Source organism: Onychostruthus taczanowskii, unplaced genomic scaffold (assembly GCF_017590055.1).
Source record: "Onychostruthus taczanowskii isolate IOZ18803 unplaced genomic scaffold, ASM1759005v1 scaffold25, whole genome shotgun sequence".
NCBI classification, from domain to species: Eukaryota; Metazoa; Chordata; class Aves; order Passeriformes; family Passeridae; genus Onychostruthus; species Onychostruthus taczanowskii.
The window spans coordinates 8,675,907-8,703,559 of record NW_024499796.1 but is presented as its reverse complement, the minus strand read 5'-3'; the positions used below and the strand labels follow the sequence as shown (position 1 = coordinate 8,703,559).

Sequence of the window (27,653 nt, the reverse complement as noted above, 5' to 3'; positions counted from 1 at the left end):
TTGTATCATATTTTATTCAGAAAACAAGTACAAAAAACAGTTAAGCCAACAGTATTTAAAAATACAAACATAAAATATCTTTCTATTCCCCAAGCAGATTTTAAGTATTGTATTTTTAAATCTTAAATTTATCTATAATTTATCTTTATTGATCCTGATTTTAATTTTATTTGGAAGACACTCTGAATGAATGGGATTGGAAAAAATCTGATCTCTTTACAATCAATTATTCAACAATGAACAGTTTCTGAATTCCAGTAAGAAATATTTGCACAGTATTTATTTCAAAAAGAACTAACAAAAATTGGATTTTCTCAATACAAAATAGGTGGGACCACAGCAATTAGCATAGGGAACAATTACCATGCTGAAGAAATGCTTCTATTTCCTTGTCAAAATCTTGATTTTTTCCAGCTTTGCCAATACAAAAGGAATATTGATTTCTTCTCTTTTGTCTGTTAAAGTACATTCTCAGCACCCCACATTTGGATATTGTAAAAAATTCAATGGACTCCTGTGAATTGCATGATAAATAACCCAAGTGCTGGCACACATCTAGTTAGGAATTGAAGGTGCTGATAGAAAAATCTCCAATTTAAAGTGCATCACATTAGTATTTACTTCATTTGCATAAAATTATAGACATTTAACCTGATTGTCTGGCTCCAGCTCCTGCCATTCCCTGTGCCACCTCTCTGAAGCCATCTCCAGGCTCCTTTTAACAGTTCCAAGTGTATTAAAGGAAAAAAGATGGTGCACAGTCACCTTTCAAACAGGCTTTTTTCAGATAAATCTTATTAAGAACTCTGATTGTATCAAGGATCAAGCTATCAAATATGGCTTCAGTCATCCTCATCTTCACTGTTAATTCATCATCACCATAGGAAGTCCACTGAGATTCTTCTTTGCGGAGCTCCTGGATCTAAAATAGAACATGGAAACAAATTTTTACTTCAAAAAAGAAGAGCTTCACAAAAGTACTGAGACACTGCAGCTAATCCAACAGCTTTACATCTGCATCATTAATTCTTTTAATTTAAACCACTCACAAGAGCTGGAAATACTGGATTATTAATTCAACTTTAAAAAGGCAGTAATTTGAAGTTCTGATGTTAATTTAAGTAAATGTGATTCTCACAAAAGGATGAGAATTTCTAGTTTGGATCTAGAGGAAATAAACAAATCCCCATTGGAAATTCTGCTTACCAGAATAAGGTCCACTCTGTCTCTCTTACAGTTTCCATACTTGGTCATATTTAGGTATTTTCTTTTCATTTCTAAGTCATTCATTTCCAGGTTCATTATTTTAATAATTTCACCCTGAACAAACGTCTACAAAATAAAGAAGGCTGAAAAGAACTCTCCTCATAAGAATTCTGGTGCGGTTCCAGATGAGTGACAGGTGCCAGTGTGAAGATGCAGCTTTAAATCCAGAAACATCCCAAAGCTCAGGGGACTGACCTAGAGGTAGCTGATCAATACTGGCCAACCAACACATTCTAATCATAATATTACACACAAAACAGTCACAATTAGGAGAGTTTAAAGGCCCATTCCCATGCTTAACTCCACACATATGGAATATTTCAATGAATCAGCTCAGTCTGTATTTGTTCAGACATTTCAGGGTGATGCTGTTTCTTCTCCCATCACCTCAGTTACATTACCATAATCCTCCCAAATTTCACATTTCTTTTTGCAATCTCTGCTCTTCTCACTTTTATTCCTGTACTTTACATTGCCAGAACATACCTTGACATCACTGACATCTGTCCTTCTGCAGAGATGCCTGGAACAGGGAGATCCCACTTCTTTTTCCATCCATGGGAACATATTTGGCTTTGCAGACACTTGATATTCTGCACGCAGCAACTCATGGCTCAAATCAAATATAACCTGTAACAAACTCAGCAGGACACTGAAGTCAGGAAAACTGGATTCCAGTCCCCAGCCTTCCATGGAACTTGGCCTTCCCTGAGCAGACCCAAACCAGACACTGGGCCAGGTGTCCAAGGGCTTATGGTGGAACTCTAGCAAAACTCTGGAATCTTTGCAAGGACGTTTATTATACTGGAATTATTCTGCAGCAAATTGCAAAAGACTCCTGGCAGTACCTTTCAGTGTCTCTTTAGTTATATTTTGTGTTAACAACTGGAATAACATTAAATATTAGCTAATATGATTCAGCCTCCAGAACACTACAAAAGGTAATTAACAGTTAGTGCTTTAAAAATACCTGATTATACATCCTCTTGCTTTCTGCTTCCAAATCATTCCCTGGGAGATCACTACATTCCAAGTACTTTGGCACACTGATGTTCCTGAAATTTGATTTTATGTTCTCTGGGGTCCATAATTCTTCCACAGCATATGCAGACAAATTTTTAACATACGAACTGTTGTGTGGTATCACAAGAGGAACTTCCACAGTTTTCTTCCAAGGAGCTGAGTGCCATTGGTCTAATTTATACAAGTGTTGCTTTTGTGTCTGTCTCACCAGCATGTTTTGGTCAGAATTAGGCTGATCAAAATCTTCAGAGCTTCCAAAAACACCAGCATCAAGGATTTTTAAAAGGAGCTTCAAGAGAGAAAAAGAAAAGACAGATATATTCCATCTTTTCAGAGGTATTGAGATTATTAGCAACTGGTCAAGATTATACTTAAAACCATTTTATTCATGGGCTCAAAGAAAGGCTTACTGATGTATTATTAAAAATTCCAATAAAGAACTCCCATTTTCTTTGTTTGGACCATACATGTACTATCCAATGGACACAGAATAACTCCTTAAATAAGGAATGGGTCACATGAAGTGAGCAATCTGTTTCCTAACACTGATATAATTTCTATGGATGATGAAAAACTGGGCCACAAAAATTCTTGCCTCTATAGACCCAGCACTTGAAATAAAAACTTTCTCACTGTACTTACAGGCAAAGTGGTTGGAGAAGTCTCTGGAGATAAATGAAGTATCTTGTCTGCTTTTGATCTGTGTTTTCTTTTAATCTTCTTATATTCTTTAACTGCATCATCTATAAATTTAGTTACAATTCTGTCTGTTACTGTGTGACAATCATGAATGCAAAGCATATCAAAATCACCCAGTAAAACATCAGAAACCTTTGCTGATGGCTCAGATAAGGCAGCAACTGAATTTTCTTTGAGGGGAAATGGTTTCTGATTGTCTTCTTGCCTCAGGCCTTTGCCATAATTCATCATGTCTTTTTCAAAGGCACTTTTATATTTGTGTTGAGCTGTTTCAGAAAATGCAATTAAAATGTCAAACAGAAGTTTTTTACTGAGTTCACTTGCAATATCATCAGCAAGTTTAATTCTTTTCTGATCCTCTACCAAGCAACAAATATTTTTGCTTGTGTTTACCTCATCTGTCTTGCTTTTCTGTGGAAGAGCATCTGCAAATATGGTTTGTTTTATTTGTGCCAGTTCTGTTTTTTCTTTATCTGATCCCAAGCACATTAAGTTCTTTTGACAGAGGAATTCATTACAGTTACACTGCTTGGAATGGGGAAACTTTTGCCCTTTTCCACACAGCAAGGCACTGTGTAATCCAGACTGGTTTTCTTTCACTTCTGAACCTCCTGCACTTTTTGTATCTTCTGCTTTCTCCTCTGCACACGCCACTCTCTGCTCATCATCTTCAGAATAGTTGCAGTCTCCTTTGAGGGAGTCATCATCATCATGGAAGGAGTCAGAATCTTCATTCCCCATGGAACTGGAACTATTTTTGTTAACCCCAAACAGGTGTGAAATCTCATCAGGTCTGACAAAGACCCCACAGTGCTGAGCACACTCAAAATACTTCACCCCTTCATAAGTTCCAGCACTGTCACCTTCAGCTTTGTCCAGTGCAACACCGGCCCAGTGACCACTGCCAAAATGAGTCTGGCCTTTGAACATCAGAGTTCCAGGCTGGCTCTGCTTTACCAACACTCTGTCCCCAATTTCAAATGATGATAATGGGTCATCACTGTCCTCAGCACTGGGCGGCTTTTCACACATTTTGCATTGTTTCATTGGAAATTCAGGACCAGAAGAATCTGTATCTGACACAGTCAGAAACTCCAAATGCTGCAAAGGCATCTTCTGTTCTCCCTGCTGGTTTTCTGATAAGCAGCTGGAAAGAGCTGTAATAGATTGTTCTGAGAGACAATCATCCTGAGTTGAAAAAGCACCACTTGTCTCTGTACTGAGCAGGGGAAATTCTCCAGGCATGGTGTTATCAGGTAATGGGGGTAATGCATCCATTTCCAGTGATATATCTTCATCCGTGCCCTGACTAGGCTCTGAGCCTGTCATTTGTTCCGGTGGAGATGGGAAATCATCCGTGGTGGAGGCAGGATCACCATTTTTCATTGTATCTGCACCTAAAGGGGGAGGAGGAAGATCTTCCCTTGGAAATGACAAATCCTTTTTGTTAGAAGATGGCAAGTCAGCACTTCCAGAGGACAATACTTCACCCACAGGACAGAGCATTTCCGACAAGGTATCCTTGTCAGTTGGAGGGAGACCCTTATCACTACTGGAGGTTGCATCTGTGCATGAAGGGCTGGCAGCTTCATCATTCCCCAGTGTTGGGATCTCCTGAGAACAGGGTTTGTTTCTGCTGCAGCTTTGTGAGGCACCCAGGTGTGGCTCATCCACTCCCTCAGAAGGGTTTTCAGATTGGGAGGAATGTGCTGACTCGGTTCTGGAGGCATGTGCTTTGTCTGCTGGGATGAAGGAAAGCAGGTGATCAGTACAGCCATGATCCAACACACCTCCAGAGTATTTCTGGGAGAGAGATGAAGTCTCAGCTCTGTCATCTTCAGGCAGCTCACGTTCATTGTGTTTGCCACTAGGTGATGTTTCCTTTCCATTGCTTATTGCTATTGGCATGTCTTTTGAGAGATTGGCAAACACATCACCGCTGTCACAGACAAACTCTTCTGGGACACTGACATCTGTGTCATCTCCATGTTTCAGCTCTAATTCTGGGTCTGAAATGGAACTTTTTGAGAAGCTGATCCAAACTGCAGACACTTTTTGAAATTCTGAATGAGAAGAGTCTGATTTAGCACTTTTACATTGCAAAAAGAAGTTATTTGACTTGGACAATGATTCCGTGGAAGTTAATCCCTCAGAAAATGCTTTTACATTTAGTTCATCAGAAGCTTCATGAGAAACATGGTCCAAATGCTTCAAACATTGACTGGCATCCACCTGACGGATCTCACAAGGAACAGGCATTTCCACTTCTTTAACTGGAACATTTAAAAGATTTTTTTTTTAAATCAGCATTTAAAAGAAAAATATTTTATAGAAGAGCTTGCTGATAGATCACTTAGGACACTCAAATCTATCATGCTCCTCACTATGATATCTAGGGGTAAATTAGGAGTTGGACTTTATGATCCTTGTGGGTCCCTTCCAAATCAGGATATTCTATGATATGCAGAAAGATGGTTCATTAGAAAAGGGCCAGAAAGAGGAAATACTGCCACAATATGTAAATATTTATATTACAGAAATTATGCATACCCAGAACTATGTAACTGACTCATATATTAACAGACAGTTTTATTTTTCACCTGTCCTACTAAGAGTAAGAAATATGAACTGAGGATAAAACCTGGAGACAAAAATAACTCCAGCAAGTCCTGTCCAAGTCTATCTTCAATCTATGTTCTTTTAAAAAGAACAGCCTTAAATTCTTGAGAAACTGTATCAAAAGAGAGCAAATTGTTAATGACACAATCAGAATAAGTTATGATTTTGTTCTGGGGAAGCAGTATAATCATATCTCCTAATAAACCTCAGAGAGATCCCCACCATCTTGCCCAGCAGTGATTTATACATTGGCTATAGTGAGCAAGACACTTTGGTAATAAATGAGAAGATTGTCTCTCTTTCTGTCTGGATTAAAATTTGATTGAAGTAGTTGAAACAGATTGGACATAATAGCATTAAATATGATTGACCTGTTCCTTCAAGAGTATTTTCTGCCTGAACCAGGCTTAAGTTACACCAAGTAGGAAGCATTCCCAAGCCTTTCACTGGGTACTTTCTGCCACATGGATTAATATTTTCATTATCTTTAGAATCAGGTTTTGAAAGAAGTGCCTTGTCCTCCAGCACAGATTCCTAGAATGTAAACATTTAGGAGACAGAGTTAATGTCTTAAGGAAAAATTGCATATAACCAACACACTTATTTTGACCTCATGTTCCTAAGTGCCAAATGAGTCTTGGGCTGATCCTATTTTAAGGGAAATATAATCTGGGACACCCTTTCTTTAGGCATTAATGGAATTCCAGAGGTGGTCCTTACCAGAAATACACACTTTTGGCCTTTTCTTGTAAAGAGTGTGGCTATAGGTTCCATTCCAGCTGAATTTGTAGGTTCCAGAGGTAAGAAAACATCATCCTGAGAATGAAGGGACTGCTCCAAACCTGGCAACTCCTCCACCTGTTTCTGGTGTTGTACCAGTGATTCCTTGTTCTCAGTAGAAAAGCTGTAAAGAGTTAGACATGGAATGCTTTGTTCCTGATCAGTATAAAATATGAACATACCCATGCAGGGGGATAAATAGGATAATCACTATCTGCCCTCCTACACAGGACAGAGATCTAGGGACAATCAGACAGAATTTGGGTGCATTTGATTCCACCAGCCCCTGGCTGCTGCAGACTGACACCAATATTCACTGTTCTCCTACGAGCAGCCTTGTCAGTAATAAGAAGTGAAAGCACAGCCAAGAAACCTTTTAAAGATTTCTCTGACTTGTAATCAATAACACCATGAATTATAGATCAGTTCCATGCAGGGATTTATTTGAAAGCCTTCCCCTGTGGGGACTTAAGTAAATGCACAAACCTGACTCACCACCCTGCTAAAGCTCTGGGTAACACTGAATGAAAGGGGGTTTTAATTCACATTGATAAATATATGTCTTTAACTGCTTTTTCTCTTCCTGAAGCAAACTATATTTTTGTTTGGAGCAGTGTGGATGCTGTGGGGTTCTCATTCACACTGCTCAGCTCCTCCAGCCCAGCAGGAAGCAGACAGGGATGCTCCTAGGGAACAGCAGGATGGGGATTTCTCAGTCTGACTAAACTCCTGAATTATATCTCACTGTAGGATTTTACATGACACCTCTGTGCTTCAGTTTAAGCCTAAATTTAGCCCTGTGTATTACAAAATCCTTCTCTGGTTAAATCCTTAGTGAAGCGCAGACCAGCTCTGAGGGGCTGAGTGATACAGAGGCTCAGAGCCAGAGGGTGACAAAGGAGTGAATTTCCCCAATTAAATCAATACTTTTCTACTCATTCCATATGGGTATTGTGAAGCCTAATTAATATATAGTTGCAAAGTGTTTGGGTTTGTAGTTAAAAGCCACCATGAAAGCATGAACTATCATTAGCAGTTGTGTGGCATCATTAAAGATGCCCTGAGGAACTCACCATTTGGGACAGAATGATAAGCAGAGATCTTGACTTATCAACTGCTTGAACACAGAAGCTGGAAAAATTTATTATTATACACTCCCTCTTTGGAGTATCTAAAGCTCACACAATTATCTAGGACATACCTGTCTCCATTTTCTCCACTGGATTTGATCTTACCTTCAGCAATCACTGAGAAAGGTTTTACTTACCCCTCATATTTCTTGCTCTTTTTATGCTTTAGCTGGACACAATTGTCTTTACTCCCTGACTTCACAACTTCCTGCTTCCCAGCCAAACTGTGCAGCTTTTCCTGGAGTTGTGCTGTTGAATGCTGCATCATTAAGATTTCTCTCTGCTGCTTTAATAAAAGCTTCCTTTCTTGATGGGCTGCCCTGTGGATGTTTTTCAGGTGCTGGATTTCTGCCTAAACAAAGCAGAGAAAGAAAGGAGCATAATAGAGTGAAGATAATGAAGAGCTATACTTAAAAATATATATAATGTCTCTTCATATAGGGAACTATTAATCCCAAAATACCCTGAAAACTCAATAGTTTCCTTTTTTATAAAAAATTTGCAGTTTTATTTTTCAACAGGGGTTTCACCTGTGAAAACTGGTGACAGGTAAAGGGATGTTTTGATGGGGTGTCAAGTGGTGAGACCTTTAAAAATTAATTGTCTTCAGATCATTCAAAACTACAGGGTGCTTGTGGTTTGCACTAGGAATTCCTTTACTTAAATGAGCAGGACAGACATTTTCTCACTACCAAGTGTAATTATGAATCTAGCATAGTGGAATAACTGAGACTATAAAATTAGCTGTCAGATTAATTTAATATATTTCAACATCACAAGCATAAATCAGTGGAAACCTACATTATATGACCTGTTTGTTATGGCATAAATAGAAAAATCCACAATAACAGTGAGGTAGCAGAAGAGGGGAAAAAAAAAAAAGATGTTTTCTTTTATCCAAGATTTACAGACTGCTGACTTTGGCACAAAAGCCACCTCACTGTGGGTATGTAGGAAACACACAGAATAATGGATGCAAAGTAATAGTTTTTTTTAAACACAAAGCCCACTTGCTCCAGCAACTCCAGACACCTCCCTGTGGATATAAGATGAATGCCAGCTCCTCTCACTGCAGCATTACCTGCTCCAGTTTCAGCTCCATCAGGATTTTGTGCTGCTTTGCTGCCATGGCAGAGGCTCCTGTACTATCCTGCAGGTTTTCCAGAACACTGGAGATCACAAGGATGAGAATCAGAGTCATATCATTAAATGCCTTGAATCTATGGATGGGATGGGAGCAAAGCTCCTTCCTCTCCAAGCAGATGTAGGTATGGAAGGCTCTGCAGAAAGCTCTAATGGACTTGAAAAATATCTCACCACTCTGGGGCTGTGGTGCCTGGACCTCTCCTGAAGCAAATGGAGTCTCTTGAGCACTGGGGGGTTCCTCACAGTGTCTCAGTGTGGTCAGTGCTGAGGGACACCCCTCACTGTCCATCCCTGAGGGCTCCTCATCCTCATCAGTGCCGAGGGACACCCTTCAACATCCATCCCTGAGGGCTCCTCACCCTGGTCAGTGCTGAGGGACACCCTTCACTGTCCATCCCTGAGGGCTCCTCATCCTCGTCAGTGCTGAGGGACACCCCTCACTGTCCATCCCTGAGGGCTCCTCATCCTCATCAGTGCCGAGGGACACCCTTCAACATCCATCCCTGAGGGCTCCTCACCCTGGTCAGTGCTGAGGGACACCCTTCACTGTCCATCCCTGAGGGCTCCTCACCCTGGTCAGTGCTGAGGGACACCCTTCACTGTCCATCCCTGAGGGCTCCTCATCCTCATCAGTGCTGAGGGACACCCTTCACCATCCATCCCTGAGGGCTCCTCATCCTGGTCAGTGCTGAGGGACACCCCTCACCGTCCATCCCTAAGGGCTCCTCACCCTGGTCAGTGCTGAGGGACACCCCTCACTCTCCCTGAGAGCCCCTTATCCTCATCAGTGCTGAGGAATGCCCCTCACTGCCCCGAGGGCTCCTTATCCTCATTAGCGCTGAGGGACGCCCTCACCGTCCATCCCTGAGGGCACCTCAGCACAGTTGGTGCATCACCCACCACAGAGGAGGCTGCAACAGAAGCTCAAATCTGCTCTGGAGACACTAAAACCATGCAGGCTCCTTTCCTCTCCTAATTTTTTACTTGTTACTTGCTTTCTAAGAAGATTTTACATTTACTGTGTTTCCCTGAAAGGAGGAAAAGCAGTCCTGGCCTAGCAGGCCTCCAGCGCTGGTGCCCCCGTGGCCCTCACCGTCTCTGGTGGCCCAGCCAGGCCAGCTCGGCCCTGGCCCTCTCCCGCAGAGCCTTTCTCCGGAGCCGCAGGAGCACTGCCTGCTGCCGAGCCCACAGCTCCTCTGCCCTCAGGCTCTGCTCCACCACAGCCAGGCTGGAACCACAGAAGTTGCTGGAGCTTCCGAAGCGTGGAATGGCTGCGCTCCACTGGGGACAGAGCAGAGTATTGGCGTCATCAGGTGAACAGTTTGATAGAGGGACTAAAACCAAAAAAAAAACCAACCCAGAGACAGAAACGCTCCTCAGACTGTTTCAAGAGCTGGTGTTACCTGGCTGTTGGAGCTGGCCTGGTCACTGCTGTCCTCAGAGCTGTCCCACATCTCCCCATGGGACAGATTCACCCAAGGTGACAGCACATTCGAGATGTGATGGCTGTGCTGTGACTGCCTGTGATCTGCTGGCAGAGATCCCAAGGCAAAGAGTTAATGTCGCCAAAAATAAAATAACTGAAAGGAAAAGACACAAAAACCAACTCCCACAGTACAAGTCAACATCTGTTTCTGAACTCAAGGTGCCTTTGGCAAATATTTGTCAGCCGAGCCCGTGCACTGCCCTCAGCAGGAGCTGGAGGAGTCATCCCTCAGCTGTTCACTTCCAGGAGCAAGGTATGGACATCAACCTCCCTTACAAGTAAAATCAGGACAAACAGGTAAAAATTTAAAAAGGGGCCCATCAATAGGGTAAATAACTCTCAGCTCCCAACAAGATTGTCTTAGCAGGGCCAGGAGTACAAAGGAATGTGGCCATAGTTTAAATATGCATAATGAATATAAATATTCAGGTCAAAGCTTTCAAAATTAGTTAGAAAACTGTGTTCCAGGCCAGGCTGAATGGGGCATTTTCCCAATACCACTAAATCCTTTAATGTCTCGTTCACCTCCTTGAAGCACTAGGCAGTATGAACCTCCTCCTCCTAAAGGTTTTCTTTCTCCCAATATTTTGGGATCCACTGGATTGGGATCTCTTTCTATCTTCAATGCAGAGTGTCTCAGTGAACCCATCTCTTGATTACTGAAGGTAAGAAAAAGGAAATATTTTCTTACTGCAGTCAGAAATATTATTTCAATTCCTTACTTTCACAGCCAAGTCCTCCATGGAGATTGAATCTTTTCAAACCAGAATGCTGCTTATTTTTATGTGATACTGAAAGTTTTGCCTGTGCAAAGTTGCCTTTCTGGTAATTGCATCCATAAGACCCTGGAAGCAATTCTCAAGTCTTTATGCCACTTTAAAAATGCACATACAATATTCTAATTTATATCAAGGGTATGACAGTAAAGCAAAATGAAGAAAATTGTACTTTTCACACAAGTTTCAGAGGGGTTTCTACTTTTCTAAAAGTGCAAGAACTCCCACAACATTGGAAAGGTGTTAATACTGTAGTATGAGCACAAATCGAGTTAAAAAGACTATAGAGCAATTACTTTAGTGCCCCAAAATAGTAATATAGCCAAACCACAAATCCTTGGAGTGCCTCACTGTATCCTACCTCCTGTAGCTGCCAGCAGCAAGGTCACCTCCCTGCCAGTGTCCTCTCTGTGTCTGCCCTGTGTGGTAAGGTCTTGTCACAGCAGGATCACTGCCTTTGGAATTCCTGCTCTCCTGCACACACACAAATTGTCACATGTCTCAATGATCTGAATTATTTGAAAAGCAAAACATTTAAACCTTTTTTCCTCATCTTCTTTGGAAAGCCTCTGGTTGTAGACAATGCTTTTCCCATGCCAACAATTCCTAAAGAGTTGATTCACTAATGGGCTGGGAGAAAGCTCTGTGGGCATGTGAGACTAAGGTGCTACAGCAGCTCACAAATTGCTGTGTGTTTGGAACTGCTCTCATGAGAGTTGGGGCTAGAGGTGTTAAGCCAGGATCTGAAATGATAACTTACCCCAGAACTGAGGTGCAGCAGGCCCCTCAAAAACCTGTGGCTTTCCTCAACCTCTTGCTTTGCCTTCTCCCTCAGCACCAAAAGCCGATGTTTCTGCTGCTGCTGCTGGAGCTGTGTTAGGAAGTGACACATTATAAATGGTATCTCCAACCAGGTGACACAACACCTGAGAGCTGGGGGGCAAAGGGCAGGACAGGAGCTGCACAGCCAGCTCCTGTCACATCCTGCTGCCCTGGGCAAGTACAGCAACATCCTCTTACCCACAGGAGCTACACTGATGTCTCCAAACAGCAGATGAGGGCTGGCACCTCACCTTAGGGTTTATAAACCTGACTCAGAGCAGATGATGCCAACTGATTATGGCCTAAGCACACCTGAATCTGGGGATAGGGAGCACTTTTTCCCTGGGACAGCAGAACTGGAATTCCCTTTTCTCATTACACAGCTTTCCCACTGACCTTCATTTTGTGAGCCAGCAGTAAGGAGGTTTGCCTCAAAATGTCCAGGTGTCTCCTGTGTTTGTCCTCCAGCTCTGTGCTGCCAAAATCTCCCTCACCTGCAGAAGTTTAGGGGATCATCACAAGGGGAATGTATACATTGTTCCAACTGCATTTTCCTTTGAATCCTCCCTGGGCCTATTTTTGGAAGCCTCCTACATCTGACATCTGCCTTTATTACTGAAATAACTTCTCTGCATACATTTACCTCTTCCACCATAACTGGAGGAGGAAAATGTCAGTACCTACATCCTGTCAAGAAATGGGTCAGCACAAAGTCCTGCAAGTATTTGGAACTGTCAGGACTTAAGGAGAGAGGAATGAGGAACAATTCCTGTTCTAAGCCTGAATTTCAGAGTGTGGGTTATTGTCACTCTTGATCCCACTGCTCCTTTGCTGCACCAACAGGATCACAGCCACTGGGTACAAAAGAAAAAATTCCCAACATTGTGACAAGGTTTCCCAAGTGAAAAAAGGTCACTTTTCTGGGAACTTGAGGAGCATCCTGCATGTCCCCTCCATCTGCATTGGGATGTAGGCTGCTTCCTCTCTCATCACAGACGGACACAAACCCCTGGAAAAAATCTTTCTTTTTGAAGTGGGAAGTTTCCCCTCTTGCTCCAGGTTCACCTTTTTCACTGCTACTTCCTTACTGCACCTCCCCTGCCTGTGTGTGACAATGCAGCTGATATTATGTTTACCAGTGAAATGTTCTTGGCTGCTTGAGCTTCTCAATTGAATTGCTCAGCTTATGCAAACAGGTTGTGTGTTTATTCTGTGCTGTGCTACTGTCACAGCAACCAGAGTCATAAAAGAATGGAAGTGAGGGTCATAAATAGAAATAGGTTTGATTTGGAAACTTGAGATAAAATCTCTGTCTCTAGCCAGGTCACCTGAATCCAAATCACCCCATGGTGCAGGATAAGCCTGCAGAGTTTTTGTTTGTTTTACAGACTGAAGGGTCTGTAACACAGAAGGAGCAGAGATGTGGGCTTGTTTGCATGCCAGGATGGGTTTTGTGTTTATGTGGGTGTGAGTGAAATAAAATATTAAATCTTTGAGCCTGGTGCAGATTTTCTATTAGAATGCTGCTCTGTCTTTATAAACACCTTGATTGCAGATTTCACTTTCCTCCTACAGTGGTACTGTACAAGGCTTCACTTAACGCCTTCCTTTTCAGAGTCAACAGACTGGATGGAAATCTCATCCTTTCTTTTGGGAATGGGCCTCTCCTGGTTTTGGAGGGTGGTTTGGAAAGGCAAAATCATACTAAATTATCTAGACGTGCCAAATTAAGAGTTCATCATTTCAGAAAGAATTTTCATTTTAGCCAGTCTTTCTAATTTTGAGGACTGAGTCAGACTCCTTAATGCTGATAGTTGACTAGAGGTGATTTTGTGCAATGACCTATTTAGGAAAATGGAGTGGATGAAAAAGCTGGGTTTTGTACAGGAAAGTTTTATTAGTGGTTTTAAGCAATGAAATAGAAAAAAAAGACAGGTGAACAATTCTTCAGTGGGTCCACAGACTATTTAGGAAAATGGAGTGGATGAAAAAGCTGGGTTTTGTACAGGAAAGTTTTATTAGTGGTTTTAAGCAATGAAATAGAAAAAAAGACAAGTGAACAACTCTTCAGTTGGTCCACAGCAGCACTTTCAAAAGCTCCTTCAATAGTAACAAATAAGGTCATTCTACAAAAAAAGTTGCAAGCTATATTTATTGATGCTAAGTTGTCTGAGTAGCTTTTAATGTTAATATCTGTGCCAGTCAGAAATATGATTATCTATTAGGATATAATTTAAAACCTGACAAATATTTTCAATTTGTGCTTCACACTGAACAATGCTCTTGTTATTCTGACTAAAGCCCAACCACTGATATTGACCTCAAAGTGATTAAAAAGTTTGCTCTGATCTCTTTTCCCTTCTTTTGAATGTAATTTTCCTAATTGTGGCTATTTCCAGATGCATTTCTTGTGTTGCAACATCCTGCATTAAAGAAAATACCATCTGGCTAAACTTCACGTCCTTTTAGGTGATGATGAATGGCATTTACTGCCTACCCAGATAGCTTCAATGTGCATACACTCAGCCTTGTGAAAAAAAATGCTATTTATTAAATCACTTTCCGCTGCACCTGCAGAATCTCAGCAAAGCCCTGTAGAATCTCCCTGACATATAATTAAAAAAGCCAGGCTAAAAGTCTCATTTTTCTAATCACTTGAAGCAAGGCAGAAGCATTTACTGCTGCTTTACTCAAGGACAGCTTTTTCTCTTTCTGCCCATGTCAGCAATCAGACCAACCCAGTTATTATAAAAAGACATAGTTGCAACTTTAACTGTAAGCACGACTTTGTCTGCATTATTGCCTGGAGGTGTAGGAATATGGGGTGTAAAGTGTCCTGAAATGCTGCTGTGGAGTGCAGCAGCAGATCCAGAAGGAATTTCCCCATTAGCCCCCATCTGGGCAGTCCTTCCCCTCTCCAAAATTACCATGTTAGCTCAATTGCTTTATTATTTCAGGGTGCTCTTCAAGTAAGGTGAAAACCCACCCAGACTTCAGCACCCTCTGTGCAGGAAAGGACCTGCAGTGATGACAGGTAAAATGAGAGGAAGAAAAGAGGTTTGGTAACTTCTGATCACAAAGGGCAGTTTGGCCCTTCACAAGACCTGGGAGCCACGAGCAATCCCCCAGCAAGAGACTCTCAGTGTGAAGGCTCTGCCTGGTCCCTCAGGAAATCCATGGGCTGAGCTGCTCTCTGGAGTACCTTGGAGAATCTGTATTTCCACAGCTGCTGGATCAGGTCCTTCTCTCCTCTCTAAACACGTCTGGTATCCTGCTTGGCACTGAGGAGTGGCTGCTTACCAAACAAGGGGATTAATGTGGCCTGTGCTGCTCCTGTGCTCTGCATATTTTGTATTTATGTCTAAATCCTCTGGTGTGGAGGGCTGGCCTGAGTTCAGCTCCCAGCCAGATGTTGCAGCACATGGCAGTGTCTCACCCTGCTGCTGCCCCTTGTCACATGGAGCTGCAGGGCAGCTCTTGGCTCAGGATAGCAACAGAGCTGGGCCTGAACCTGGACCTAACCAGAATCCTGAATTTCCGTGGAATGGTCCTTCTGTTCCTCATCAGTTATTCTAAACTCTCTCAGTCAGTGACAACATCATTGCAGGCAACTCCAGAGGTGCTGAAGGCAGGGCTGGAGCTCACTGGAGCTGTGGGAATTACAAAATACAGCCAGGATCTGGGAGGGAACACGAAGAGCTGCCTCAGCTCAACACTCTCCATCAGAGCACAATTAGCTGAAGCCATGCTGATACATTTCTGTGCTTATTCCACTAATTTAATAATTTCTCCCTCTTCTAGAAGCAAGAAGGCAGCTCCCTCTAGTGACACAAGAAAATATGTCAATCAGCAGTTTAGGGGAAAGATGATACATATAAATACATTTTCCTTGTAGTTCAGGTTAAAATTCTGCATTTCAAGAACAATGGAAAACATTCCATTTGCTTTCCTAATGCAAATTATTTTAAAGCATTAGCCATGATTAAGCTTCAACATTTAGAAAATACTTTTTAAACAATTAGTTTCAGCTTAAGTGTTGATATTTCTCAAATATAAAAAAAAAAAAAAAAAAAAAAAAAAAAAAAGGAAACAAAAAGTCTGGTCTGATGAAATGAGATTTCTGGCTCATTCAGTCCAATTCATTTCAATGGCCATTCTCTAGACTGCAGGAAGGCAAAATGTTGGGGTTTTAAAAAATCATACAGTTCTCTTATTTAATAGAAATACAGAAATTTGGATACTGTGAGCTGTATTCAGAGGACATGCTGGAGTAGCAAGGAGAGTACAGCTCATCTCCTCAGCTCCCTGTGGGACAGCCCTGGTGGCTTGGCAGGAATGACAGAAAGATTTTTACAAAGTAGTGTAATATGCAAAGTCCTTCCTTATCAGCTTACGGCTTATAGCAAGTTTTGTGCCTAAACTGATGAGAAATTCATGTAAGTGAAATACTTCCCAACACTACCTGTGGAGACAATTTTTGCTCACCACAGCATGAGCTTACAGGATTTGCAATTCTAGGTTTTATACTGGCTGCGTTTAAAAAGAAAATTCAACAATTCAGGACAAGTTCACTGTCTTACCCCAGGCAGTAAGCAAATATTTTGTGAATATCTTCTCTCTGCTTTAAGATGTTTGAAATGAAATTTGTTATTTTGCCAAGTGTGTTTACTACAGAAAATCTTTCTTTGGCACAGCAGTGATGGCCAGTCCCTCTGAAAGGGGGTTGGATACTGGCAGTATGTCCCTCTGAAAGGTAAATATGTGCATCCCTCTGAAAGGTAAATATGTACATTTGGCAGCAGTTGCAGAATTACACCTCATTATGTTGCGTGCGCACGGTGACTCCTGTGTCCCATGAAAGGACAGAGCCAACTGCTGGGTGATGCCTTGAGCAGACAATGCAGCCTCAGTCTGAACGCCCTGTCCCTGCTCTGGGTGGTGACAGAGCCACTTGTGACCCATATTTCAAACCCACTTTGTGCTGAGCACGACAGTTCTGTGCCTCCTGTGCAGCAGCGTGGCCACGGTGGGAGCGCTGCTTCCCAGGGCAGCCTTGGCCTGGCAGCTCCTGCAAATGCTCGGGGAAGGGAGAGGTTTCTCCTGGCACAGACACGAGGCAGCAGCTCCTATTCCTGTGGTGAATAGTGGGTGGCTGGGCCTTGCAGAATTAGGGCCCTCAGTTATTAATAGTAAATAAATAGGTTGTCTTTTGCTTAGGATAAAACACTTCAGACAACGGCCTTGCTGCCATATCGTCTAAGATGCCCTCCTGGTCCCTGGGGGGGGAGGGAGAAGCACAGTAAACAATGCTGGCTTCTCCACCACCCCAAAATCCAATATGATGTATAAAATGTTGTGAGGAAAACAATGAAGAATCCTTAATAAGAGCAAAGGCTTTTTGTAAGTACCCTCTTTGAGGAAAGGTTATCTGATCTTGTTCTTTTGTCTCGGAAAAGCCCTTAAAACAATGCACCATCTGCTCCTGTTTGGTGGGAGCAGGCAGAGATCTCTTCAGACAGAGAGGTCTGCACGCTACTGGTCGGCTTTTAACCCTTTCAGCCACAAACTTTCTCTTGTTTCCGTGCAAACCTCTGCCCCTGGCAGACATGGCCATGCCCTGCACCGCTGGCCAGCCCCGAGCACCCTGCAGCACATCCCTCCATTCTCCCTGCACCCTGCCCATGTGGTGTGCCTTGATGTCTGTTGCTGTCCAAGCAGGACAATATCCCACACTGCTGGGATGGGGTAATTATGAAGAGTTAATTGTAAGGCTCCCAGAGACCTTCAGATGAAGCTGTGAGGTGCTGGAAATGTCTCTGAGCTAAATGGGGTTTGCTCCACCTGTAACTGTCACAGTGAGCTGAATTCACACCTGTGACAGCACAGCATGGAAAAGGCAAAGAGCTTCTGCATTTTATGCAATTTTAATAATAACTCCATATAATCTCTTAGATTGTGCATGAATGTTGAGAGCACAACTTTTCAAGCACTCCTTTTTCACCTTTGAATTCTGGAAGAGAACTATCTATTTGAAATTCCCCCTCACCCCAGAAGATTTTTCAGCCCTAGCCAGAACCATCATTAAGAATTCTGTTGCAATGAGGGACTGTTCATTCTATTGCCACAGCACAAGAAATATTTTGGGAGGGCACCGAGTGACCCTCTGGGAGATGTCACCTTACCCAAATCCTGCTGAAAGCTGCCAGTGCTCAGAGTGGCAGAGGGCTGGAAGCTCAGGCTGTCCCAGATCCTCAGGCTGTCCCAGATCCTCAGGCTCTCTCCAGGAGATAGGCTGGCCATTTCCTCTTGGTTCTGAACTTTCAAAGCAGTCTCACATCCACATTGATCCCTCCGTGCTGTGAGCTCTCCCTGCGGGCTGTGTCAAGGTAACAACAACAATTACTAAGGTTTTGAGATGTGTATAAAGCAATCTTTTGAACCTTAAAAAAAAAGATTATTTCATTTAAACAGAACTATTACATTTTGTCAAATGGAAACAAAAGGCTCCCTGAGAAGTCATACCTGGCAATGAACAAAATCTTCTGTCTTGTACCTTGATGCTGTCAGGAAAGCTAACAACACTCATTTTTACCTACTCTGATTACTGCTGGGTATTTTTCAACCTGGTGGCAAACACAAACAACAACCTTGCAATGCGGAAGCTTAATTTATGGGGGCTGCATTGTACAATCCGTGCCATTGTTGGGACTTGGTTGCACAATCCAGCACTGAACCTTGGCAAAGAAATCTGTTTAGAAACACAAAGTCCTGAACTCTGTTCTAGTGTTTCTGGGACTTGTGCTGAGCATGGCTGTGGCCCAACTAAGATCTGGGAGTGATACATATACTTTAATATTTCAAAACATTGTCAGCACCAAGTCCCTCAGATGAAGACCTCAGCTAGCTGATTTTACTTTGTTTTGGTCTGCAACTATCTGAGCTTAACTAAAAAGATTAAGAAAGAAGGTGTGAAAATGGGCATTTATTGATCAAGCCTCAGCTGAACCACACGCAGGGACACTGAGACACTGAAATGGTGACAGATGTTTTCTTTTTTATACAGAAAAATGAACGTGGAATTTTTTTTATCAGCAATCAGCTTAGGGAAATCTTGTTTCATTTTTCTCGTTAATAAGCTTTTCTTTGTTTTTCATGACCCAGAAACTGCTAAAACGATTAGAACAGCTTCCACTAACGCGTCTTGGATGTAGTCTTCAGAAAGTGGGAGCAAAGGTGCATGAGAGAGAAAGAACAGAGGAAACAGAGATTTCTTACAAAATAGTTCTAATATTCATTGGTTAACTGTGCTGAGTTTTGTCTCTGCAATTGTGTTGTGATGGTTTTTTAGGCACTGTTCTCTTTGGCTTTTGGGAAATGCCTTCTCTGCTTGGGGAGACTGATGCCAAGGTTTGTGTCCTGGGAAGGGCATCAGTAGAAATTAATGCAGATTCTACAGAAAACACTGGGTTTCCACAGGAGGGGTCAGCAACACCTGCCCTCCAGACACAGCCAGCTCTGCATAAACCACCAAAACTCCCAGATGAGGCTCTTTGGGTTTGCACTGAAGAGAAAGCATTGCTGAGTCCACGGGAGGAGGCAGATCCAACAGGTGACTCTCCAGCCACCACCCTCTGTCCCAGTCCCTGGAGCCACCCAGAGCACTTTCAAATCTGAACTTACAGCAAAAACCTGATGATGTTTTTGACTCTCGAGAGTGTAACCACTTATAGAGGCAACTGAAACAAAATAAGATGGAATTGCCCACACATTTTCTGGCAGTTTGGAGAATTCCCATCAGTGAGTCATTTGCATCAGCAACAAACCTCCAAACCTCCGCCCGCCGCCCCTGCGGACGGGGGAGCAGCCGGGCATGAAATGGGAACATTGCTTATGGAAACAGGCACCTGCAGGATTTCTGCATGAACACGAGCTGCTGTTTTCAGCTATAATTAAACATGTAAACAGCAAACTGTGCTGTTGAAACTGGCTATGGAGAAGGTCATGCTCAAGAGCGCTGGGTTTGGAGTGCTGGATGCTTTGTATTTGTGAATGAGGCCAGCACACAGTCAGTTTTAACAGGTGGCTTTGTTCAGATGAGCTATTGGAGAGCCAGAGCTTGGGCTGTTGTATCCAAATGTGGACTCCTAGCTCCTTAGCAGTGGAAGTCTGAGCACAGATCCGACTCAGCTGCTTTTACCAGCACATTTTCTACCCCAGCTCTAGCTACATCAATGAGAGCTCTGTAGAAACAGGTTTACAAGGCCAAGAACACAGCATGGACCCCTCCTATTAGCACAGCCTGTGAAGTTTGTGTGCAAGTTAAGAGACAGGCTCCCTTCACTGCCTGCTGACACTCCCCACAGAGAGTTCATGCACTCAAAGTGCAAATGTTCCTGGAGAAGGAGAAATTATGGCCCTGCAAAGTTCCTCAGTCACCTCCTTAGAGCTCCTTTATCTGGTGGCTTTCTGTCTGATTTGATCTGTAGTGAATCAGTTGATACCAGATCAACTTTAGGAATAATTTAATCATGGGAGCCTCACTCTGTGTGCCAAAGAACTCATCCACTTTTGTTTCCTCTGAGTGTGCAGACTTCAGGAGAGGTGCTAAATCAGACTTTAGGTTATATACAAATAAAAGCTGAGGAAAAAAGACTGGCTTCTACTCTGAGCCTTTGTGCTGATGATGTACTTTACCAGTAGCTATGGAAGGGCTAGGCATGGGGTGCTCTTTCCCTTAGATTGTCCCCTCACTGTCACTGCTGCTGCAATACAGGGAGCCCTCAGTCCAGGAGATGAGTCTGGAATCATTCACAATACAGCCACACTTTCCACTTCTAATCTCTAAATACAGCGATATTTTATCTGCAAGTAGCTCTCCTCATCTTTTGAAGCATCACTTGCAAGAGGGTTGTGATTTATTGTCTGAGAGGTTTTATTGGCGTTTTTTTCGGTGATGCTCTGAGGACTTTTTGACTCTGGCTGCTTTGCTTTCTCAGTAATTGCATTGTTCAGCAGATCACTGCAATCTGTCTTATTTCTCCTTGGTTTGATGCTTGTCCCTTACAGCTGGGGGCTGTTCCCGTTGGACCCAGGGGATCCTGCACCTACCACCATTGCTGTGAGTCTGGGTGCTGTCAGCACAAGAGTGATGGAGCCCACAGCTGCTGGGCTGTGCTCCCCAAGGTGCAGTGCAGACACAGCTCTGACTCTCCACTGCACACTTGGAGTGCCCACTGCTCATGTTTTATACATTTGCCACCCTCTGTGACAGAACAGCTCCATAATCCTTGCAACAGATCTCTCGGAGCAGAGATCAGCCCAACCTTTGTGAGTGTAGTGGTTGTGCACAAAGAACAGGGGTTTAACTCTTGGTAATTCCAGTAATTACTCCTCATAACTTTGGTAAACTCATCTGTCTGGACTTATCGCCCCAGTTTTCATTTTCCTCCTGGTTACTTTGCACTGTAAAGCTGTGAACAATATTCTTGAAAAGAATGCTGGGCCTAATATCCTACCTTCAATTAAAAAGAGAAAAAACACTATTTTTCCCACTAAAGAACTTTAGCTGCAGGTAGTTTGGCCCAGCCAGCTCGTTCCCAGGCACCATCAGAGTGCCCGTGGAGCAGATCCAGGCCATTCCTGCCTGGGCAGGATCCCACAGCACCAACTCCTTGTCCTTGTCTCTGAATGGGACACTGGGGACGCGGTGGCCAGTTTGCTGCACATATGTCCTTTCTTTGGTTATGCATGTCCAGGTCATATTTAATCTTCCAGGGCTCAGGGGATTTATTCTCTTCCCTGCAGAGTCGTGTGGCCTCTGTGGCAACTCTGGCTTTGTCCCTCTCTGTGGCCAGGCAGGGACACGCTCTGACCTGCAGTTAATGACTGTCCCTCCATGGTGTCCCCTGTCACCAGAGAGGACCCAATGGGGCAGTTTGCTCTCTAAGACAGGCCAAATTCAAAGATTGCTGTCTACATTAAATATTTAATTAACGTAGGCTGACAACAACCTACATTAATGTAATCCTTTTTTCTACACTTCCTGCTACCAAACCAATTTTCCACAATAATCACACGAGTTCTGTGCGAGGAAAGGTGCTGTGTGTGAGCAGGTGCTGCTCCTCACACACACAACCTACAGAGCTGCACTGGTGGGAATCTTTCACCCACTTTTGCAGCAAAGCGAGTGAACACAATCACTAGAAATTAATTTTTTAAATTAATCTCCGCCCGAAAGGAGGCCGGGCAGCTTTACCCAGGGGCTCGCTCCGTCCTGCTCCGCGCCCGCGGCTGCGGCGCCCTCCGGTGGCGGGAGAGCGTCATGGCAGCGCGGCCGGGATCCACCGGGCCCGGGATCCACCGGAGCCACCCGGGATCCACCGACCGGAGCCACCCGGGATCCACCGGAGCCACCCGGGATCCACCGATCGGAGCCACCCGGGATCCACCGGAGCCGCCCGGGATCCACCGACTGGAGCCAGGATCCACCGATTGGACCCAGGATCCACTGACTGGAGACAGGATCCACTGACCAGAGCTGGGACCCACTGGAGCCAGGGTCCACCGACCAGAGCCAGGGATCCAGCACTCCTGGGAGATCCAGCAAGCCCAGGGATCCACCACTTCCAGGAACCCATCGGACCCAGGGATCCATCAACCTCTCCCGTGGATCCACTGCTCCCGAGGGACCCACTGCTCTCTGGGATTCACTACTCCCAAGGAACCCACTGAACCCGGGATCCACTGACCGCTCCCAGGAATCTGCTGATCCCAGGAATCCACCAGCCCCGGGAACTCACCATCCCTGCTATTTATTTTAAGTCTGTGTGTCCCATTCTGCAGAGGATAATACATCCAGCTTTGTTATCCCCAGACTTCCAACTACATACAGTCGGGTTTATATTTCCTTTCTTACTTCTGGGAAAGCCTAGGCAGCAGAAGGGGAAGTGATGTGTCCAAAATCAGTGGTGAAGCCACAGATAAAATTAGGAAATGTCATTTGACAGATGCAATGAGAGGAAAGTGAAGTCTAGAAGACCCACTGTCCTGAGTCTGGCTCCATGCTGAATTGATGCTCCTTATTTTAGATACATGCAAGGCACATTAAGCAGAGAATAAAATATGCGGCTTTGTTTACCTTCTAGTGAGGAATCTGTGAGCTGGAGAGGCTGGGCTGGTTATTGGCTTTTCATGCCATAGACTTATGTCCACCTTGGAGCCCTTATTCACAGGGAAACCTTTTAAAAAGACAAATTAAGACATTTAATAAATATGCTCTTCATAGAAATGAAATGGCCCAAGCTTTGGCATCTATTCACTGCCTACTTATGTGTGAGCACTTCATTTCAATACATCTCTTCTTATCCACAGGTTTTTTAACTACATGGGCTTAGGTTTATAATTCTCTTACTTCTGGGAAAGCCTAGGCACCAGAAAGTGACATGTCCAAAATTGGTGGCAAAGCCACAGATAAAATTATGAGATGTAGTTTCAGAGGTGTAAGGAGAAGGGAGGAAAGTAAAACCTAGGAGAGCCACTGCTCAGGGATTTTCCAAGGCACAACATTTCTAATAAATAGCCAAGGGGAGATGAAGCTTAACCCCTGCTTGTAGCTTTGAAAGACCTGGGCAGTGGCACCTGAGCATCCCTGTTGTGTCATGTGGAAAGGATTTACCTTGCAAGGTGTTGCTCAGCTCTCCTGCAGAGCTGAGGTGACTCTGTCCTGCACTATGAGCGATCCAGAGCAATTGTTCCCTCTCAGCATTCCCACCAGGCAGAGGAGATGGCATTTCCCTCTGTGTGCCCAGGGCTGCTGCCCCCTCAGTGCTGCCCAGCAGGCCAATCCTGCCCAGCCCATGGCATTCCCTATGGGATGGCACACCAAGCACTTCAGGATCCGTGGTGTCCCGAGGCATTTGTGCAGTCATTGTCCTCTCTTGCCTATCCCTGGAAGTCTCAGGTTCTGGGGCACAAGGAGGATCACTGTACAGACCCAGAGCTGTCTCTGTTGTCTGTTTGTCAGCAGAGGCTTTAGCCCAGCTGGCTGCACTCAGCCTCTTCCTTGCCACGTCAATCCTTTCTGCAAGTTCCCTGGACAGACTGTGAATGGCTCTCACTCGATCCTGTTTGCTTCTGTGTGGAGAAAGCCCAAAAGATGAGTCCTTGGAGGAAGGTTTTGCATCTTTCTGAGGAACAGAAAAGCTCACAGGACATGAATGCAGAGCTGGGGGAGAGCAGTCCCTCAAGTCTTCACATTTCAAAGGACTGAGAAACCAGTGTTCAGATTCCAGTGGTGCTGGAGGACCTGATGCTTCTCCTTTTTTAGGTGATTGAGCTGTTTCCAGGAGTTGATTCCTGTTAAAAAAACAACAAGAGAGATGTCTGCAGTGTGAGCTGAGAAAATGGCTTTGTAGGATGCCTTTTATGTCTGAGTACCTGCCTGTGTGATGTTCTGGTGATAGAGGAGAGGATGTTTCATCCACCCAGGCCATGAAACTCCTTTCCAGTACTCCCCCACTGGTTTGCCTCTGAAAGAGAAGAGCCCAGCAGTGTAAGCACTCAACAGTTGCAACAGAAGGGTAATGTTTGGCTTTTATTCCACCTAATAATTCGCTCATGGAATGCAGCTCAGGCAGTGATGATTTCCAGGTTTTTGGCCTGAACTTGAGGGTTCTAGCCCTACCAAAGAGCCCAGCGGTTCATGCCATAATTATAAGCTAATTGCTCTGCTTTTCTAGACAAAACTTTTTCTCTCTCTCAAAGATTTGTATGAAGTGTTTCATGTCCTACACAGTGCTGCACTGATCAAGATTGGAGGGGTTTCAGTTTGCCACTCCTTAGGACTTACTTGCTCCAATTCACTCTGAGGATTTCCTTTGGCAGAACCCATTTTCCCAAGGCGTTTGTGCATCTCATCAGCACAAGATTTCTTCCCAATAGCTTCTTTTTGTTTCCTGTACAGTTCTTGCAACCTCTTCTTCTTCATCTCCACAGCCTGTGCCAAAGACTTTTTCTCTTTGAGGAGTTTTCTCTTTCTTTCTGCCTTTTTTCGATACATAAATTCCCGAATGCTTTCAGGGCTGTAGGGGTGAGGTTTTTTAAGATTTGCCCTCCTCTTTGAAGGTTGCTTAAGCTTTTCTTTCTCAGGCCCTTTCTGTCTCTGAGGAAATGCACTTTTCCCTCTGCTGCAGCTTCCTGAGGTGCTGGGCTTGGCTCCATCTTTCATTAATGAAAGTGCAGGGGAAGGAGAATGGATCCCTTGGGGTTGGTGTTTCACAGCCTCTCTGGAGACCCTGATGAGTCTGTGTTCCTCACAGGACTGCCTTTGCAAGAGAAGGTTCCTGAGTGCTTGGTTTGTACCCTCTGTGGGTGCATTGCTGCCCCTTTCAGCCTTGCTGGGAGTGACCACAGCACTTTGGGCTCCAGGGCTCCTCCCCACACGTTCATTTACCTCCACTCTGGGGCTGTTTTCCATCACCGGCATTGCCCCAAATCCTTGACCTCCTTCCAAAGGTTCTGTGGGAAAGATTTGGAAACAACAGTGATGTAATTATTTCAGGGAGTAACAATTTCTGTATCTATAGTGTGCATCTCCCAGCCTGCTTCCTACCACAGCTCTGAGGACTATTTGCATTTTCTGTTGTAAAATCTGTGATATTCAAGGGAGAAGATAAACCTGTAAAGGTGGAATTTGAAGTTGCAGTGGCCAATTGTTATTGCAAGGGCCATTAAAGAAAGGTGCTCAGAAGGGCCTGGAAAGCTTTTGTTTAAATTAGGTTTAATAAGCCTTTTTTTTTTTTTAACTTTTAGCTGTGCTAAAACAGCCAGTGCTGTAGAAGGACAGCTGTACCAAAGGTCTTTGCTGTGCTCTGCTCTCCAGTTCTGCTCCTCAAATGTGGAAGTGGAGGGGATGGACCCAGCAGCCTTCTAGCCAACTTCTGACCTTCTCTCCATGCAGAAACACCAGGCAGATTCACACCTGAAACAGAGAGTTTGTATTTCATTATTAAAGCCCCACATGTTCTTGGAAAGAATATTTTAACTCTCTTATTCAAATCTATTTAATGGTGATTTCCAGGAATCACACTCAAGGTGTGGGGAGATCTAAAAAGTTTCAGTCAGAGCAGGTTTAAAATAAAAAAATTGGTGCTACTTTGATAACAAAAAGTTTTTAAAGCACTCAGACTTTGAAGGCTGCCAGGGTCATGAATCAGATGAGTTCAGTAGTGTAAAATGTGAAGGTTCAGTGCTTTCCTAAGGCTTTACTATCAGCAAATATATAATTTAACACTTGTAGTATGTTCACACAGTTCTTACAAGTTTTACTCAGAAATCACTGACTCCCAGAGGCCTCAAAAACACTGAGAAAAGGTCAGAACTTCCTGGGTACCAGCACATTTGAGAACTGAAGGGAAGGAGATAACAAAATTATTATTTTCCTTCCTTTGAAGTGCTTACTTCAAACTCACCAGAGGAAACTAATTTATTTTTAAACTGGTGAGAATCAGCAGGATGTGGTGTGAAAGAATCAATGGAGGATACAGCACGAGGGACAATGTCTAATGCAGAAATAAACTGTACAGAATGCAGCACAAACAAATTACTCTTGCTTAATAGGTGGTGTCACATAATAGACAACATTTATCACTGTTTTACTTCATAATTTCAGATTGCATTCACAGCATGCCAATACTGGCACAATTATGTATTTATTGCAAACACTTCTCCAGCACAAGGTGGCTGAACAGGTTCTAAGTTGGATTTTGCATGGAAATTTTACCTCCCCAAATCTCCCCACATTAAAATGCTCAAGGTTTTTTTTAACAGGAAAGATTTTACTCTGAAATCAGCCTCAGCTCTTGTGGTTCAGTGCTCAGTCAATGGTACAGCACCTCAGGGTCAGGGAAGCTGCTGGACACAAAGGACTTTCCACGGACTCACTGCTCAGTGGGGCTGTCCTGAGATCCCCCTGTGCTTTGGGAACAGGGTAAGGCAACATCTCCTGTGTACCAGGGCCACTGGAGGGGTCACAGCCAGCAGCTTCTATTCTTCACTTGCAGCAGCCTCTGAGATGCTCTGCAGGCTCCTGTGAGTCGTGTCACAGGGAGAGTGATGCTTTTCAGACAAGGGAAAGCTGCACTCCCTGCGGGGCTGAAGTCACTTCCTACAATCCCATGGACTTCCTTTGGAAGGAATTATCACCAGATCTGTGCCTGGTGTTCACAGCAGGAACACAGAGGGAATTGTCAGAATCTGCTGGGCTCAGGAGGGCTGGGATCCATCCATGTCTTTAAGGAAACACCTTGCTGTGTCACTTTGTTTTGTGTTTAGCAGTACTAAAAAATGCATTTATTTTATACCCTGTCTTAGCCTCTCTGAATGCACCAGACAAATTAATTTGTGGATCTAACAATCTTTGCCTCACCATGTTGTTTATTTCAATTAAATCTTCTTTTTATCTGTATTGTGTTCATTAACTACAGCAACTATGATGCTGAAGTTCATGAGCAGCCTGCATTCCTGATGAGAACAGTTGATAGAAGAAACTCTTTTGATTTAAATATTCTCCTGGGTTTTTTCCCTACCTACGAACAGATGAATATTTTATAGCTGTGGTGACTTAATTTTTTGTTAACTACAGCAAATTTATAATTCATCAAATTCCTGAGTACTCTGGCTCTGACCCCTGCCCCTCATTCATCTCTTTGTAGCCCTGCCTTGGCTCTTTCAGTGACAGAAACTAATAGCCAATAAAGACACCATGACACTGGCAGTTACAATGATGAATGCTTCACGTGGCACGGTCTTATTATGACCCACTCTCAGAGGAAGAGCAAGCCATTTTTCAAACAATCCATTAAAACAAAAACAAAACAGAACAAACAAAAAAAAAACCAAAAAAAAAAA

The 27,653-nt window shown here is 43.6% G+C and overlaps 1 protein-coding gene across 2 annotated transcripts; it reads right to left on the bottom strand.

The window, feature by feature from the left end:
• Nucleotides 1-5: 5 nt before the first annotated feature.
• On the bottom strand, nt 6-23,551 carry CCDC187 (coiled-coil domain containing 187). Of its 2 annotated transcripts, XM_041406940.1 has the most exons (18): nt 23,422-23,551; nt 22,885-22,984; nt 17,930-18,123; nt 12,144-12,241; nt 11,686-11,796; nt 11,287-11,399; nt 10,675-10,808; nt 10,067-10,191; nt 9,757-9,944; nt 8,599-8,686; nt 7,655-7,869; nt 6,328-6,511; nt 5,979-6,141; nt 2,932-5,261; nt 2,237-2,578; nt 1,753-1,896; nt 1,207-1,332; nt 6-922 (listed from the first exon to the last, which is right to left on the bottom strand). In XM_041406940.1, the coding sequence occupies exons 1-18, from the start codon at nt 23,534-23,536 to the stop codon at nt 737-739; spliced, it is 4,956 nt and encodes a 1,651-aa protein (XP_041262874.1). In that variant the 5' UTR covers nt 23,537-23,551; the 3' UTR covers nt 6-736. The 2 variants fall into 2 exon arrangements, with proteins under 2 accessions (XP_041262874.1, XP_041262876.1); XM_041406942.1 differs by lacking the exons at nt 6-922; nt 1,207-1,332; nt 1,753-1,896; nt 2,237-2,578; nt 5,979-6,141 and having other exon boundaries at nt 5,061-5,261; nt 10,067-10,194.
• Nucleotides 23,552-27,653: the final 4,102 nt, after the last annotated feature.

Bases quoted from the DNA above. Each gene is read 5' to 3' on its own strand.
- CCDC187 (XM_041406940.1), bottom strand. From the start codon at position 23,536: ATGCCATCTCCTCTGCCTGGTGGGAATGCTGAGAGGGAACAATTGCTC. The intron at 22,985-23,421 runs GTAAATCCTTTC...TCTTTTTAAAAG, and splicing joins GCTGAGCAACACCTTGCAAG to GTTTCCCTGTGAATAAGGGC. The intron at 8,687-9,756 runs GTGAGGGCCACG...TGTGATCTCCAG, and splicing joins TGGCTGGGCCACCAGAGACG to TGTTCTGGAAAACCTGCAGG.